The sequence below is a fragment of the Salmo salar genome, chromosome ssa20, assembly GCF_905237065.1.
Source record: "Salmo salar chromosome ssa20, Ssal_v3.1, whole genome shotgun sequence".
NCBI classification, from domain to species: Eukaryota; Metazoa; Chordata; class Actinopteri; order Salmoniformes; family Salmonidae; genus Salmo; species Salmo salar.
The window spans coordinates 41,219,910-41,233,074 of record NC_059461.1 but is presented as its reverse complement, the minus strand read 5'-3'; the positions used below and the strand labels follow the sequence as shown (position 1 = coordinate 41,233,074).

Genomic DNA, 13,165 nt, shown 5'->3' with positions numbered 1-13,165 from the left:
ATTTGCTTACCACCCCAATAGATCCACAGACGATGCAATCGCCACCACGCTACACACTACCCTGTCCCATCTGGACAAGAGGCATACCTATGTAAGAATGCTGTTCATTGACTATAGCTCAGCATTCAACACCATAGTACCCTCCAAGCTCATCATCAAGCTCGAGGCCCTGGGTCTGAACCCCGCCCTGTGCAACTGGGTCCTGGACTTCCTGACGGGTCACCCCCAGGTGATGAAGGTAGGAAACAACACCTCTTCGATGATCCTCAACACTGGGGCCCCACAAGGGTGTGTGCTCAGCCCCCTCCTGTACTCCCTGTTCACCCATGACTGCGTGGCCAAGCACGCCTCCAACTCAATCATCAAGTTTGCAGATGACACAACAGCTTAATTACCAACAACGATGAGACAGCCTACAGGGAGGAGGTGAGGGCTCTGGGAGTGTGGTGCCAGGAAAATAACCTCTCACTCAACGTCAACAAAACTAAGGAGATGATCGTGGACTTCAGGAAACAGCAAAGGGAGCACCCCCCTATCTACATCGATGGGACCGCAGTGGAGAAGGTGGAAAGCTACAAGTTCCTTGGCATACACATCACGGACAAACTGAAATGGTCCACCCACACAGACAGTGTGGTGAAGAAGGCGCAACAGCGCCTCTCCAATGACGAAATTTGGCTTAACACCTAAAACACTCAAACTTTTACAGATGAACAATTGAGAGCATCCTGTCGGGTTGTATCACCGCCTGGTACGGCAACTGCACCGCCCACAAACTTCCCGTCCTCCTGGACACCTACAGCACCCGATGCCATAGGAAGGCCAAAAAGATAATTAAGGACATCAACCATCCGAGCCACTGCCTGTTCCCCCCGCTATCATCCAGAAGGCAAGATCAGTACAGGTGCATCAAAGCTGGGACCGAGAGACTGAAAAACAGCTTCTATCTCAAGGCCATCAGACTGCTAAACAGCCATCACTCCCTATAGACATAGATTAGGAATCACTGGACACTTTTAGAAATGGATCACTAGCCACTTTAATAATGTTCCGTATCTAGCATTACATTTACATTTACATTTACATTTAAGTCATTTAGCAGACGCTCTTATCCAGAGTGACTTACAAATTGGTGCATTCACCTTATGATATCCAGTGGAACAACCACTTTACAATAGTGCATCTAAATCCTTTAGGGGGGGGTTAGAAGGATTGCTTTATCCTATCCTAGGTATTGCTTAAAGAGGTGGGGTTTCAGGTGTCTCCGGAAGGTGGTGATTGACTCCGCTGTCCTGGCGCCGTGAGGGAGCTTGTTCCACCATTGGGGTGTCAGAGCAGCGAACAGTTTTGACTGGGCTGAGCGGGAACTGTGCTTCCTCAGAGGTAGGGGGGCCAGCAGGCCAGAGGTGGATGAACGCAGTGCCCTTGTTTGGGTGTAGGGCCTGATCAGAGCCTGAAGGTATGGAGGTGCCGTTCCCTTCACAGCTCCGTAGGCAATCACTATGGTCTTGTAGCGGATGCGAGCTTCAACTGGAAGCCAGTGGAGAGAGCGGAGGAGCGGGGTGACGTGAGAGAACTTGGGAAGGTTGAACACCAGACGGGCTGCGGCGTTCTGGATGAGTTGTAGGGGTTTAATGGCACAGGCAGGGAGCCCAGCCAACAGCGAGTTGCAGTAATCCAGACGGGAGATGACAAGTGCCTGGATTAGGACCTGCGCCGCTTCCTGTGTGAGGCAGGGTCGTACTCTGCGAATGTTGTAGAGCATGAACCTACAGGATCGGGTCACCGCCTTGATGTTGGTGGAGAACGACAGGGTGTTGTCCAGGGTCACGCCAAGGCTCTTAGCACTCTGGGAGGAGGACACAAGGGAGTTGTCAACCGTGATGGCGAGATCATGGAGCGGGCAGTCCTTCCCCGGGAGGAAGAGTAGCTCCGTCTTGCCGAGGTTCAGCTTGAGGTGGTGATCCGTCATCCACACTGATATGTCTGCCAGACATGCAGAGATGCGATTCGCCACCTGGTTGTCAGAAGGGGGAAAGGAGAAGATTAATTGTGTGTCATCTGCATAGCAATGATATGAGAGACCATGTGAGGATATGACAGAGCCAAGTGACTTGGTGTATAGCGAGAATAGGAGTGGGCCAAGAACAGAGCCCTGGGGGACACCAGTGGTGAGAGCACGTGCGCATGATAATGGTCTAATTTAAATCAAAACAAATTTCACACATATATTATTTAGTATATTATATTACCTTGTAAAGGCAAGAGTAAATCAAGAATAGTGTGATGGGTGACAATATTACCCTATCTCTTGTGAATGTTATATTATCACTTGTGAATGATGCCCAGCTTAAGGCAAACAGCGCAGGTTTTTTTTGCAAATGTTTCTAATCATAGCAGCACACCCCATGTAGCCTAGCCCATAGGCCTATATGCTTTGATAAGGTTTATATCGCAACTAAAGTGGCCAAATAACTTTTAAAAGGAACCACATTAATCCACTTTACAATGGGTGTAGGGCCTGCGCCCGAGTGTCAAGTGTGGGGAAGATCATTTTCACCATAAAAATGCACCTTTATATTAAAAGCATTACATGCATAATTGCATTTGTGGTCACTTTTGAGAATGGTGCTAATGGGACATTCGCGCTTATAGCCTACTGCCGTGTGCGCATTGCTGAGCTCATAATGTGAAGAAATAGCCTAATAGTTTATCAACATTTTAAGCTAAACGTTCTCATCTGTTACGACAGGCTGATTGCATAAAACCGTTTTTTTGATGCTAGTGGTTGTATTAATTTAGGCTCTATCGCACCCCACAACTTTCCCACAACTATGTTTGGAATAATTATTTCTCGCACAGAATAGATGAACTTTTGTACTTTGGGTGATAGTAGATTGACATAGGCTAGTGCTTTTGCTGTTCGTTAGGCCTACTCATCTTGTTGGCTGACAAAAAGTAAATGTGGACAGTTCTTCCAACATCTTCAATATACCCCTTGGAATTGGACAAGGACGCACACAGTTGCGTCCCCGATGTGTCTGTCTTCCCTTGTAGCCTGTGAGAAAGAGAGAATGATGAAGTGTGTACAGCCTGCGCAAAAAAACAAAGCAGTGCTCATGCTTTTCATGCAACTTTTTTCAAATCATCATTAGAGTCGCATCATGCAGCCTTAGAATGTATTAAAATCAAAACATATAGCCCAAAATTTGTATCACAACTAAAGTTACATAAATAACTCTAAATTAAGCATATAGGAGTATCTATTTCTTTGTTAACCGCTCAACACAAAATAGCCGCAAGTGCGCACTCCCTCAAATCGTTTGGAGAAAATATCCTAGTTCAATTGTATTCTTCATACTATAAAATAATATAAAATAATGCCGGAATTCAAAGCAAATATTGTCTGCTAAATGAACTAGTGTAGCCCACAGCCATATGGAATAGCCAGATCAGGGCCTAACATAAGGACAAAGCAGAGTATGCTATTCTGTTCTTCTGAAATAGACTACATTTTTTTCATATCGTGTTTCTTTCGACCTATCTAAAATAAATAATGGATTTATTGTGATGGTGTAGGCTATATTACATGGATTTATTACACTTTTTAAAATTATCCTAAGATCACCATGCGCAATGCCAAGCATTGGCTGAAGTGGTGTAAAGCTCGCCATTGGACTCTGGAGCAGTGGAAATGCATTCTCTGGAGTGATGAATCCCTATTCACCATCTGGCAGTCCAACGGACAAATCTGGGTTTGGCAGATGCCAGGAGAACGCTACCTGCCCAAATGCATATTGCCAACTGTAAAGTTTGGTGGAGGAGGAATAATAGTCTAGGACTGTTTTTCATGGTTTGGGCTAGGCCCCTTAGTTCCAGTGAAGGAAAATCTTAACGCTACATTATAGAATGACATTCTAGAGAATTCTGTGCTTCCAATTTTGTGGCAACAGTTTATGGGAAGGCCCTTTCCTGTTTCAGGATGAAAATGCCCCTGTGCACAAAGTGAGGTCCACACAGAAATAGTTTGTCGAGATCGGTGTGGAAGAACTTGACTTGACTGCACAGAGACCTAACCTCAACCCCATCGAACACCTTTGAGATGAATTGGAATGCTGACTGCGAGCCAGGCCTAATCACCCAACATCAGTACCCGAACTCAGTAATGCTCTTGTGGGTGAATGGAAGAAAATCCCCACAGCAATGTTCCATTATCTAATGGAAAGCCTTCCCAGAAGAATGGAGACTTATAGCAGCAAAGGGGGGACCAACTCCATAATGCCCATGATTTTGGAATAAGATATTCGACGAGCAGGTGCCCACATACTTTTGTATCCATCTTAAAATGAATGCATTGCTTTGGATAAGAGTGTTTGCTTACTGACTAAAATGTACATGTTTCACATCAGTCTAGAAGGATAGGAGAGGAAGCCACTATATAGACTATGTGATGCCTACTTGGTATTACATCCTGTCTTCCAAGGAGAGAGATGTGCTGAAGTCTGTGAGGCTGGAGAAGGAGGAAGTGGAGAAAGAGAAAGAAGCGGAGAGGGAGGAAGAGGAGAAAGAAGAAGCGGAGACAGAGGAAGCAGAGACAGAGGAAGCAGAGACAGAGGAAGCAGAGACAGAGGAAGCGGAGAAGGATTAAGTGAAGAAGGAGGAAACAGAGGGAGAGAAGAGCCACTGAGCAGAGTAAAACAGAGCTTCAGCTCAGCTCTCTTATCGCCTGCCTACAAACCTGTGTAGAATAAAATGGACTCAGTGAAACGTTTCTAGATTTTGTCATAAAAGCAGCCAAGTATGCATATGAGGAACTGGTCTAATTGTATTATCCAGTTACATTCACTACATTTCCATTTGGCTCCAAGAGCAGTGACTTCCAGCCAGGAGAATGTGACCTGTGTGGACTCAAGACAGACAAACAAACATATACACAGATACACAGCTAAATAGACAGGTTGATCTAGCCTGGGACCAGATCAAGTTTGATCTAAAAGAAAGGTGCAAAGTTTGCACTGGCTGAAAAATAGTAAAAACAAATTCCACAATGGTGTCCTCTAATGGACTTACATTTTGGTAATTTAGCAGAGCGATTTACAGGAGCAATTCAAATTCCATGTCATTGTACAAACAAAAGATTAGGTCTATATTATAGCCTAGAAGTTGACCATCACTGGCAATTAATTGTGAATAATCATGCAGCAGCCCATATGATTCAGCAAAATGACATTACGTCTATTTGGTACTAGATGTATTTCTCCTCCCTTCTTCTATGCAAAAAGTAAAAGTAAAGATAGGCCTATTGCTTATCACCTTCCATAATTATGTAATTGTACACATTTCCTTCATAACACTTTTTCACTGCAACTATCCGGTGTATGTGACAATAAAACTAAAACAAATGTAAAAAAATATCGCTGCCTGTTTGAACAATCCCCGCCCAGTCTAATAACACCTCCTCCACACGATCGTCACAAAGCCAAAGTGAAAGCAGCAGAGATCATTTCACATGTTGACGATTACAACTATTCTTGAAGTAATGTCTACCTCAGCTAACTTGCCAGAAGCCGAACATTCCGGACTGTTGAAGTTTCTCTCTGCTGCGTTCTACGCCGTCAGTTCGTTCTTGATCATTGTTGTTAACAAAACGATTCTCACAAACTACAGGTAAGATCGTTTCGTCACTGCAGTACAGTGGTTACTCGCTAGAAATCCTTTGCAAGTGGTGCTTTCAAGACAACTGGGAACTCGAAAAAAATCGAGGGTAAATCATGACGTAAGTGATCTTTAGGTCGGAAGGTCGGAACTCTAGAAAGAGGCCCGAGTTCCCGACTTGGAATTTCGAGTTGGATGACCTTTCAAATCTTTTTTTCCCATTCGGACCATGTTTTTTCCTAGTTCCCAGTGGTCTTGAACGCATGTAGTGTTAACTCGGATATTTCCTAGTACCCAGGGGTTGTTAACGCGGCATGAGCATAGCAACTGGAGCAGTGGTTGGGTATACACGGTATACCCACTTTTTTTGTTGGCATTGCCTATACTCCACGTCTTAATCCTCACCATGCGTATCAAAGTAGTGTAGTGGAGGTATACACCGTATCAATTAATGTGGCCGAAGGAACAGATAAGAATGTTTAGCTTAAATTGTTGATCAACTATTATTTCTTAACATTTTAAGTGCTCCAATGTGCACACAGCGGTAGGCCTACTTGCAAATGTTCCAAAATGCAATTGGCTGGAAAACACCGTTCTTAAAAGCGTACCGCACATACCGGCGCTTTCGTGGACAGTATCATTACCAACCCATGATAGCAACAGCTATCATGGGTTGGTAATATGACTAAGATAATGCCTTTGCCTGCTAGACAATGAAATAAATTGGAAAACTAATAAAACAGTAGAGCACATGAGGAAGTCTATAAAATAATTGCCTCCACGTTTCTAAGGTGGGATTTTTGGCTATAGGCTACTTTGAAGCAAGGTAAGACATGACTCATATGAAGTAAAACATCCAGAGAAACATGAAAAATATAGCAATGTTAATGATAGGCCTAACCATCTTCTGGTAGATGGGAAGGCTTTCCCAAAAACCTTCTCAATTAAATGTTTACTACACTGTTCAAAAATATAAACGCAACAGTTTCTACTATTTTACTGCATTACAGTTCATAAAAGGAAATCAGTCAGTTGAAATAAATGTATTAGGCCCTGATCTATAGATTTCACATGACTGGGAATACAGATATGCATCTGTTGGTCACAGATACCTTTAAAAAGGGTAGTGTAGTGGATCAGAAACCTAGAAAGTTTCTGGTTTGACCATTAGCCTCATGCAGCGAGACATTGATCAGGCTGTTGATTGCACATCTCCTTCACATAGAGTTGTTCATCAGGCTGTTGATTGCACATCTCCTTCACATAGAGTTGATCATCAGGCTGTTGATTACACATCTCCTTCACATAGAGTTGATCATCAGGCTGTTGATTGCACATCTCCTTCACATAGAGTTGATCATCAGGCTGTTGATTGCACATCTCCTTCACATAGAGTTGATCATCAGGCTGTTGATTACACATCTCCTTCACATAGAGTTGATCAGGCTGTTGATTACACATCTCTTTCACATAGAGTTGATCAGGCTGTTGATTGTGGCCTGTGGAATGTTGTCCCACTCCTATTTAATAGCTGTGCGAAGTTGCTAGACATTGGCGGGAACTGGAACACACTGTCGTACACGTCGATCCAGAGCATCCCAAACATGCTCAATGGGTGACATGTCTGGTGAGTATGCAGGCCATGGAAGAACTGGGACATTTTCAGCTTCCAGGAATTGTGTACAAATCCTTGCGACATGAGGCAGTGCATTATCATGCTGAAACATGAGGTGATGGCAGTGGATGAATGGCACAACAATGGGCCTCCGGATCTCATCACAGTATCGCTGTGTATTCAAATTGCCATCGATAAAATTCAATTGTGTCCGTTGTCTGTAGCTTATGCCTGCCCATACCATAACCCTATCGCCACCATGGGGCACTGTATTCACTACGTTGACATCAGCAAACCGCGCGCCCACACTACGTTTACCATCTGCCCGGTACAGTTGAAACCAGGATTCATCCGTGAAGAGCACACTTCTCCAGCGTGCCAGTGGCCATCGAAAGTGAGCATTTACTCACTGCAGTTGGTTACGACGCCGAACTGCAGTCAGGGAAATACCCTGGTGAGAACAACGAGCATACAGCTTCCCTGAGACGGGTTTTGATAGTTTGTGCAGAAATTCTTTGGTTGTACAAACTCTGTTTCATCAGCTGTCTTGGTGGTTGGTCTCAGTCTCCAGCAGGATATGCAGGTCTTGGGTTGGTGTGGTTACACGTGGTCTGTGGTTGGATGCCGGCTGGACGTACTGCCAAGTTCTCTAAAATGACGTTGGAGACTGTTGTAGAACATTCAATTCTCTGGCAACAGCTCCGGTGGACATTCCTGCAGTCAGCATGCCAATTGCACGCTCCCTCAAAACTTGAGACATCTGTGGCATTGTCCCATTTTAGTGTCCTTTTATTGTCCCCAGAACAAGGTGCACCTGTGTGATGATCATGCTGTTTAATCAGCTTCTTGTTATGCCACACCTGTCAGGTGGATGGATTATCTTTTGTAACGGAGAAATGCTCACTAATAGGGATGTAAACAAATTTGTTGCCAGAATTTGAGAGAAATAAGCTTTATGTGCGTATGGAAAATTTCCGGGATCTTTTATTTCAGCTCATAAAACAGGGTGGGTATAATTTGTGTAACGTTCCAACAGGAATCTGTTCCAAAAACTTCGTAAAGTACAAGGTTGCCAACAAGCAACGTACACAAAGTAGCACGATCAATTCACCTAGCTAACTAGCTGCGGAATAGGTATCAACTCACCACGTAGCTTATTCTTAATGTTTGTCCGTAGGCTACCAGAGTGAGGACAGACATTTTTCGGAATAAACGATGGGAGTGAAACACTTAATGAAATAGCCCACTCCTTACCCTGTGTCTTATTATGCCGCTATACATACATATGCGTTGTTTGTTGGCAGCCTTGTTATTTTACAACGTTTTTACAACAGATTCCTGTTGGAAGTTTCCACAAATTATACCCACCCCATGAAACATGGGACCAACACTTTACATGTTGCGTTTTATATTTTTGTTCAGTATACCGGTCGCTACAAAGTAGCTTATGCCTATCTGGCAGAATTATATGATTATTTGCACCAATCCAGTGGCCATTTCTTTAGCAAACTCCATCATGTGCGCTACAGAAACACCACTAACCAAACGAGCAGTGCTAGAATTAAAGTGTAACTACACTCAAATCTACATTTCTTAGATTTTTCCTTGACCTCAAAAGTGGTCTGCTGATGTGATTTAAGAATTGTTGTGGACTTAGAACATCCAATTCTGTTATTTTTCTATTAAAAAAGTGTGACAGATTGAAAATAACCTGAAAAGAATGGGGGAAATCTGAAACCTGTGAATTTCTGACTCAGTTAGGTCTCCATTTATCTGTTTCAATAATATGCCTACTATTAGCCTACCAAGACCAATATGGAAGCAAGGATATCTGATCTTTTTAGGTTATTAAGAGTGTATATCACAATTTGTCATATAATTGTTTCACATAGGGTGCCATTCCTTCGCCGGGTTGGCCGTTTGGGATATTTTAGCAAAATTAGAGTATACCTACTTCCCCAGGCACCACTGAACTTGAAGCTCCAACAGGCAGACAGTTGTTATGGGGTTGTTACCGTTTATTAAAACGTTTTCTTGATTGACCAATAAAATCTCTTTTCTCTTTCTTAGATTTCCCTCGTACATGTTTCTAGGAATTGGACAGGTAATATACCTCAATTCAGGATTCTTGAGGTAGAAGTTGCACTACAGATCTACCCTCAGATTACTTCATATCATCATGACCAACAAACCAAATTGTTGATGGAAAAAATATCTGATTCAATGTCAGTAACGCAAAATTGCCATCTTCTCATAAATATCCAACCCCCTCTTGATTTCCCCCTTTTTCCAGATGGCCACTACAATCATCATTCTCTATGCTGCTAAAATGAACCAAACAGTTCACTTTCAAGACTTTGACAGAAGCATTTTCATCAAAGTAAGTGTTTTTATTAAGTGAAGTAAGTTTGTTATATTCTTGTTTCAATCCTGTGCCTGTCCGTCACAGATGCATACAACAAAAGGTGAATCACAATAAGCCTCAAAAAGAGTCAGATGTTCCAAGATGTATTTTTGCAGTTTGCCATCAATATAACATCTTGAATTCATTCATTAAATGAATTATTGCAATACAGATCTTCCCTCTACCTCTGCTGTATGTTGGAAACCACATAACAGGACTGGCGGGTACAAAGAAGTTAAGGTACAATGGAGTCTAATTCATGAGTGAAACTTAATGCAGTAGTTTCAGATATCATCTCAATTACAGTATGTACAACTTAAACACCAACCTCTACTCATAGGGACTCTGACAAATGCATTTATAAAAAATCCTTTACAGCTTACCCATGTTCACAGTCTTAAGGAAGTTCACCATATTGATGACAATGATCATGGAAGCAAGGATATTGAAGTTTGTGGCCATTTTTTCACACCTGTATATTTTATTGTCATCATAACGGCTCACTTCTTTTTTACAGTTCAGCCTTATAGTATTAACATGTGAATTTCAATATCCTCTCCAGAAAAAAAATCCCTAATCGTCTGATCTACAGTGTTTTGGCCATCGTTTTTGGAGCATTGGTGGCTGCAAGGTAAGTTGCAACTCAAATTTTCACACTGTTAACAAATTCCTGTTGAATGAGCTACTCTTCTCTGCTTGATATTACTTCTGAAGACATCAAAGGTACTTTGAAGGAAGTCTTCATTATCATTATGAATAAAATGTTCCCTTTATTTTCTCCCATAGCTCTGACTTGGCCTTTGATGCAGAGGGCTACACATTCATTCTGCTTAATGATGTCTTCACTGCTGCCAGTGGTGTGTACACCAAGAAGAAACTGGGAACTGAGGTAGGACACATTCTTGCCACACTAGTATAATAATAATAAGAGATAACACATTAGTTTGAGCACGTAAACTTGTTTTATTTAATTTTTTCTCATAAAATCCAAGAATGGTTCTGGATACTTGGAAAATACCAAGCACCTGATACTAGATTCTCTTTACAGGTAAATACTTCCAGTTTTCAGATTAAGATATTCTTAAACAGACACAGGAGACTGCATACATATTTCTAAGGCAGGTTGGATGAATCCAGGCATCATGTATGTTTACATTCCAGCCATGTGAGGAAAGGTGAGGAGGTGAGGTATTGCTGACCTGAGCTCTATAGGTTGCATTGTGTAGGGTCTGAATTTGCATGATAATGACCTAATTGTGGCCAGGTTAAGTGACGTTGATTCATTTGTTAGGACGCACACCGATTAAAAAAACAGTGCAGTATGCCTAACATGGTTGATCATTTGACCTTTAAACTCCAGCAACACTCTCCTCTTGTAGTTGAGAAGTTGAATAGCTAACTGTTTTGTGTAATACTGACTCACGTAACATTTCATTTTCAATTTTTTTTTAAGAGTCTTGGAAAATATGGAATCTTATTTTACAATGCATTCATCATTTTCATTCCAACTCTTTTGGCGAGTGCATTCACTGGGGATTTACACAAGGTAAATACATTTCCCTTTTTCTCAGGATATACATTGATTTTAGGCACAGATCTAGGATCAGCTAATCCCTGTCTGTCTGACCTTGCCTGTGTGTGTGGTTTTGTGTTGACAGGCCATTACATATGAACACTGGTTGAACACCCCCTTTGTTTCTTGCTTCCTTATGTCCTGCATCATGGGGTGAGTGTACACATTACTGAAAGAGAAACTGGAAGCATATCCCTTTCTCTATGGCTGTTAAGGAGCATTGTTCCACCTAAACTAGGCAGTTTAATATGTTGATGTTTAACATTGTAAGAGCAATGAAGTGTAGACTGAATGAGGATATCCTTCCTTACCAACCGGAGGCAGAGCAGAACACTGAGACACGCCCCACCTTAGCCATGGCGTGGTCCCATTCGGCTCCATTGTTGCTGACACAACTTCCTCTAACAATTCTCAGGATATATCAATACAGAAAATAGACCCCCAGTGGTGATGGCCTTATTAATAAGAAGATCTTGTGCTTCTCTCTGTTTCAGGTTTGTGCTGATGTATTCAATAGTGCTGTGTAGCCACTACAACTCAGCACTCACCACCACAGTGGTGGGAGCAATTAAGGTAACAAGAATAACTGGACCAGTAACATGTGGGTCAATATGTTTGTTCCTAACATTTGGGGTTATATTGACACAGCTGGGTCAGGGTCAGTGAGCACAAAAGGGGAAAAATGTGTTTTCAAATGCAACCCTGATGCGAATCGTATTCTGATAATTTCCTTCTCATTTTTTTTATTTCACCTTTATTTAACTAGGCAGGTCAGTTAAGAACAAATTCTTATTTTCAATGGTGGCCTAGGAACAGTGTACTGCCTTGTTCAGGGGCAGAATAACAGATTTGCACCTTGCCAGCTCCGGGATTCAAACTTGCAACCTTTCGGTTACTAGTCCAACGCTCTAACCATTAGGCTACTCTGCCGCCCCTCATGAGTCCACATACCCATGAATATCATGTCAAGTCAACTATATAGTGTATCAATATCAATTGCTTTCCTCAGAATGTTGCTGTGGCCTACATCGGTATGTTTTTAGGTGGAGATTACCTGTTTTCATGGACAAACTTCCTGGGGTTGAATATTTGGTGAGAATGTATTAATTACACATTAGCACAAAAAAGCTGTTGCTATGCCATTCTGTTTTAGTTTTTGCCAATGTCCAACTCTATAGTTTTCTCTTCTCGTCAGTATATCAGGGGGACTTGTGTATTCCTACCTGACGTTCCACAGCAGCAGCAAACCATCCCAATGCAATGGAAGCAGAATCCAGAAAAACCAGGATCAGCTGAAGATTCTCATTATGGAAGATTCCACAGACAGACTCCTTGTAAAATAAGTTATCTTTATTTAACCTTTTATTTTATCAGGGAGTCCCATTGAGAACAAGGCCTCTTTTTCAAGGGAGCTGTGCGTGAACACAATATCTAAGTGAATACACCTGCGATACAACTGTTCATGATGCCATAGTTTATTTTTCTGTACTGTAAGCACTACCCTTTGTAACTGCTCCATATTGGAGCAGACATTCTTACATTTTGTATGTTTTAATGTATCTTTATGAAAAATTATTATCATATTTTTGACAATGTTTATTTGTGTTGCAAGTTGAAACCTGTAATTTTAATTGTGTTGTCAAGACAAGTGTTGTTATACTATACATACATACATACATACATACATACATACATACATACATACATACATACATACATACATACATACTAGTACATGTGTAAATAGCAATGGCCATTAGTGGTTACTAAGCAACTCTTGAAACCAATGTGTGTACTGAGACATAGTGTAGTGTATTGAGCTGTATGTTCAAGGACAACTGAACTGCAGTGTAGTGATGATACAGCTCTTTTACCAACCATTAGCATAGCAATAAACTAGAAGGAATGAAACTGTCAA

General features: G+C 41.9%; 1 protein-coding gene across 5 annotated transcripts; it reads left to right on the top strand.

Annotated features, from left to right (window-relative positions):
* The first annotated feature begins 5,442 nt into the window (after window positions 1–5,442).
* Window positions 5,443–13,165, top strand: slc35d2 (solute carrier family 35 member D2). Of its 5 annotated transcripts, none has more exons than XM_014161862.2 (12): window positions 5,443–5,667; window positions 9,341–9,374; window positions 9,564–9,650; window positions 9,847–9,914; window positions 10,053–10,124; window positions 10,237–10,305; window positions 10,461–10,563; window positions 11,128–11,220; window positions 11,333–11,400; window positions 11,742–11,820; window positions 12,291–12,339; window positions 12,443–13,165. In XM_014161862.2, exons 1-11 carry the CDS (start codon window positions 5,510–5,512, stop codon window positions 12,330–12,332), a joined length of 873 nt encoding a protein of 290 aa, XP_014017337.1. In that variant the 5' UTR covers window positions 5,443–5,509; the 3' UTR covers window positions 12,333–12,339; window positions 12,443–13,165. The 5 variants fall into 5 exon arrangements, with proteins under 5 accessions (XP_014017337.1, XP_014017335.1, XP_045559280.1 ...); XM_014161860.2 differs by having other exon boundaries at window positions 12,257–12,339; XM_045703324.1 differs by having other exon boundaries at window positions 12,257–12,339; window positions 12,426–13,165.

Excerpts from the sequence above, each read along its gene's own strand:
- slc35d2 (XM_014161860.2), top strand. The coding sequence starts at position 5,510 with ATGTTGACGATTACAACTATTCTTGAAGTAATGTCTACCTCAGCTAAC. Across the intron at positions 9,915-10,052 it reads GCGGGTACAAAGAAGTTAAG|CTTACCCATGTTCACAGTCT; the intron begins GTACAATGGAGT and ends AATCCTTTACAG. Across the intron at positions 12,340-12,442 it reads TTCCTGGGGTTGAATATTTG|TATATCAGGGGGACTTGTGT; the intron begins GTGAGAATGTAT and ends TCTTCTCGTCAG.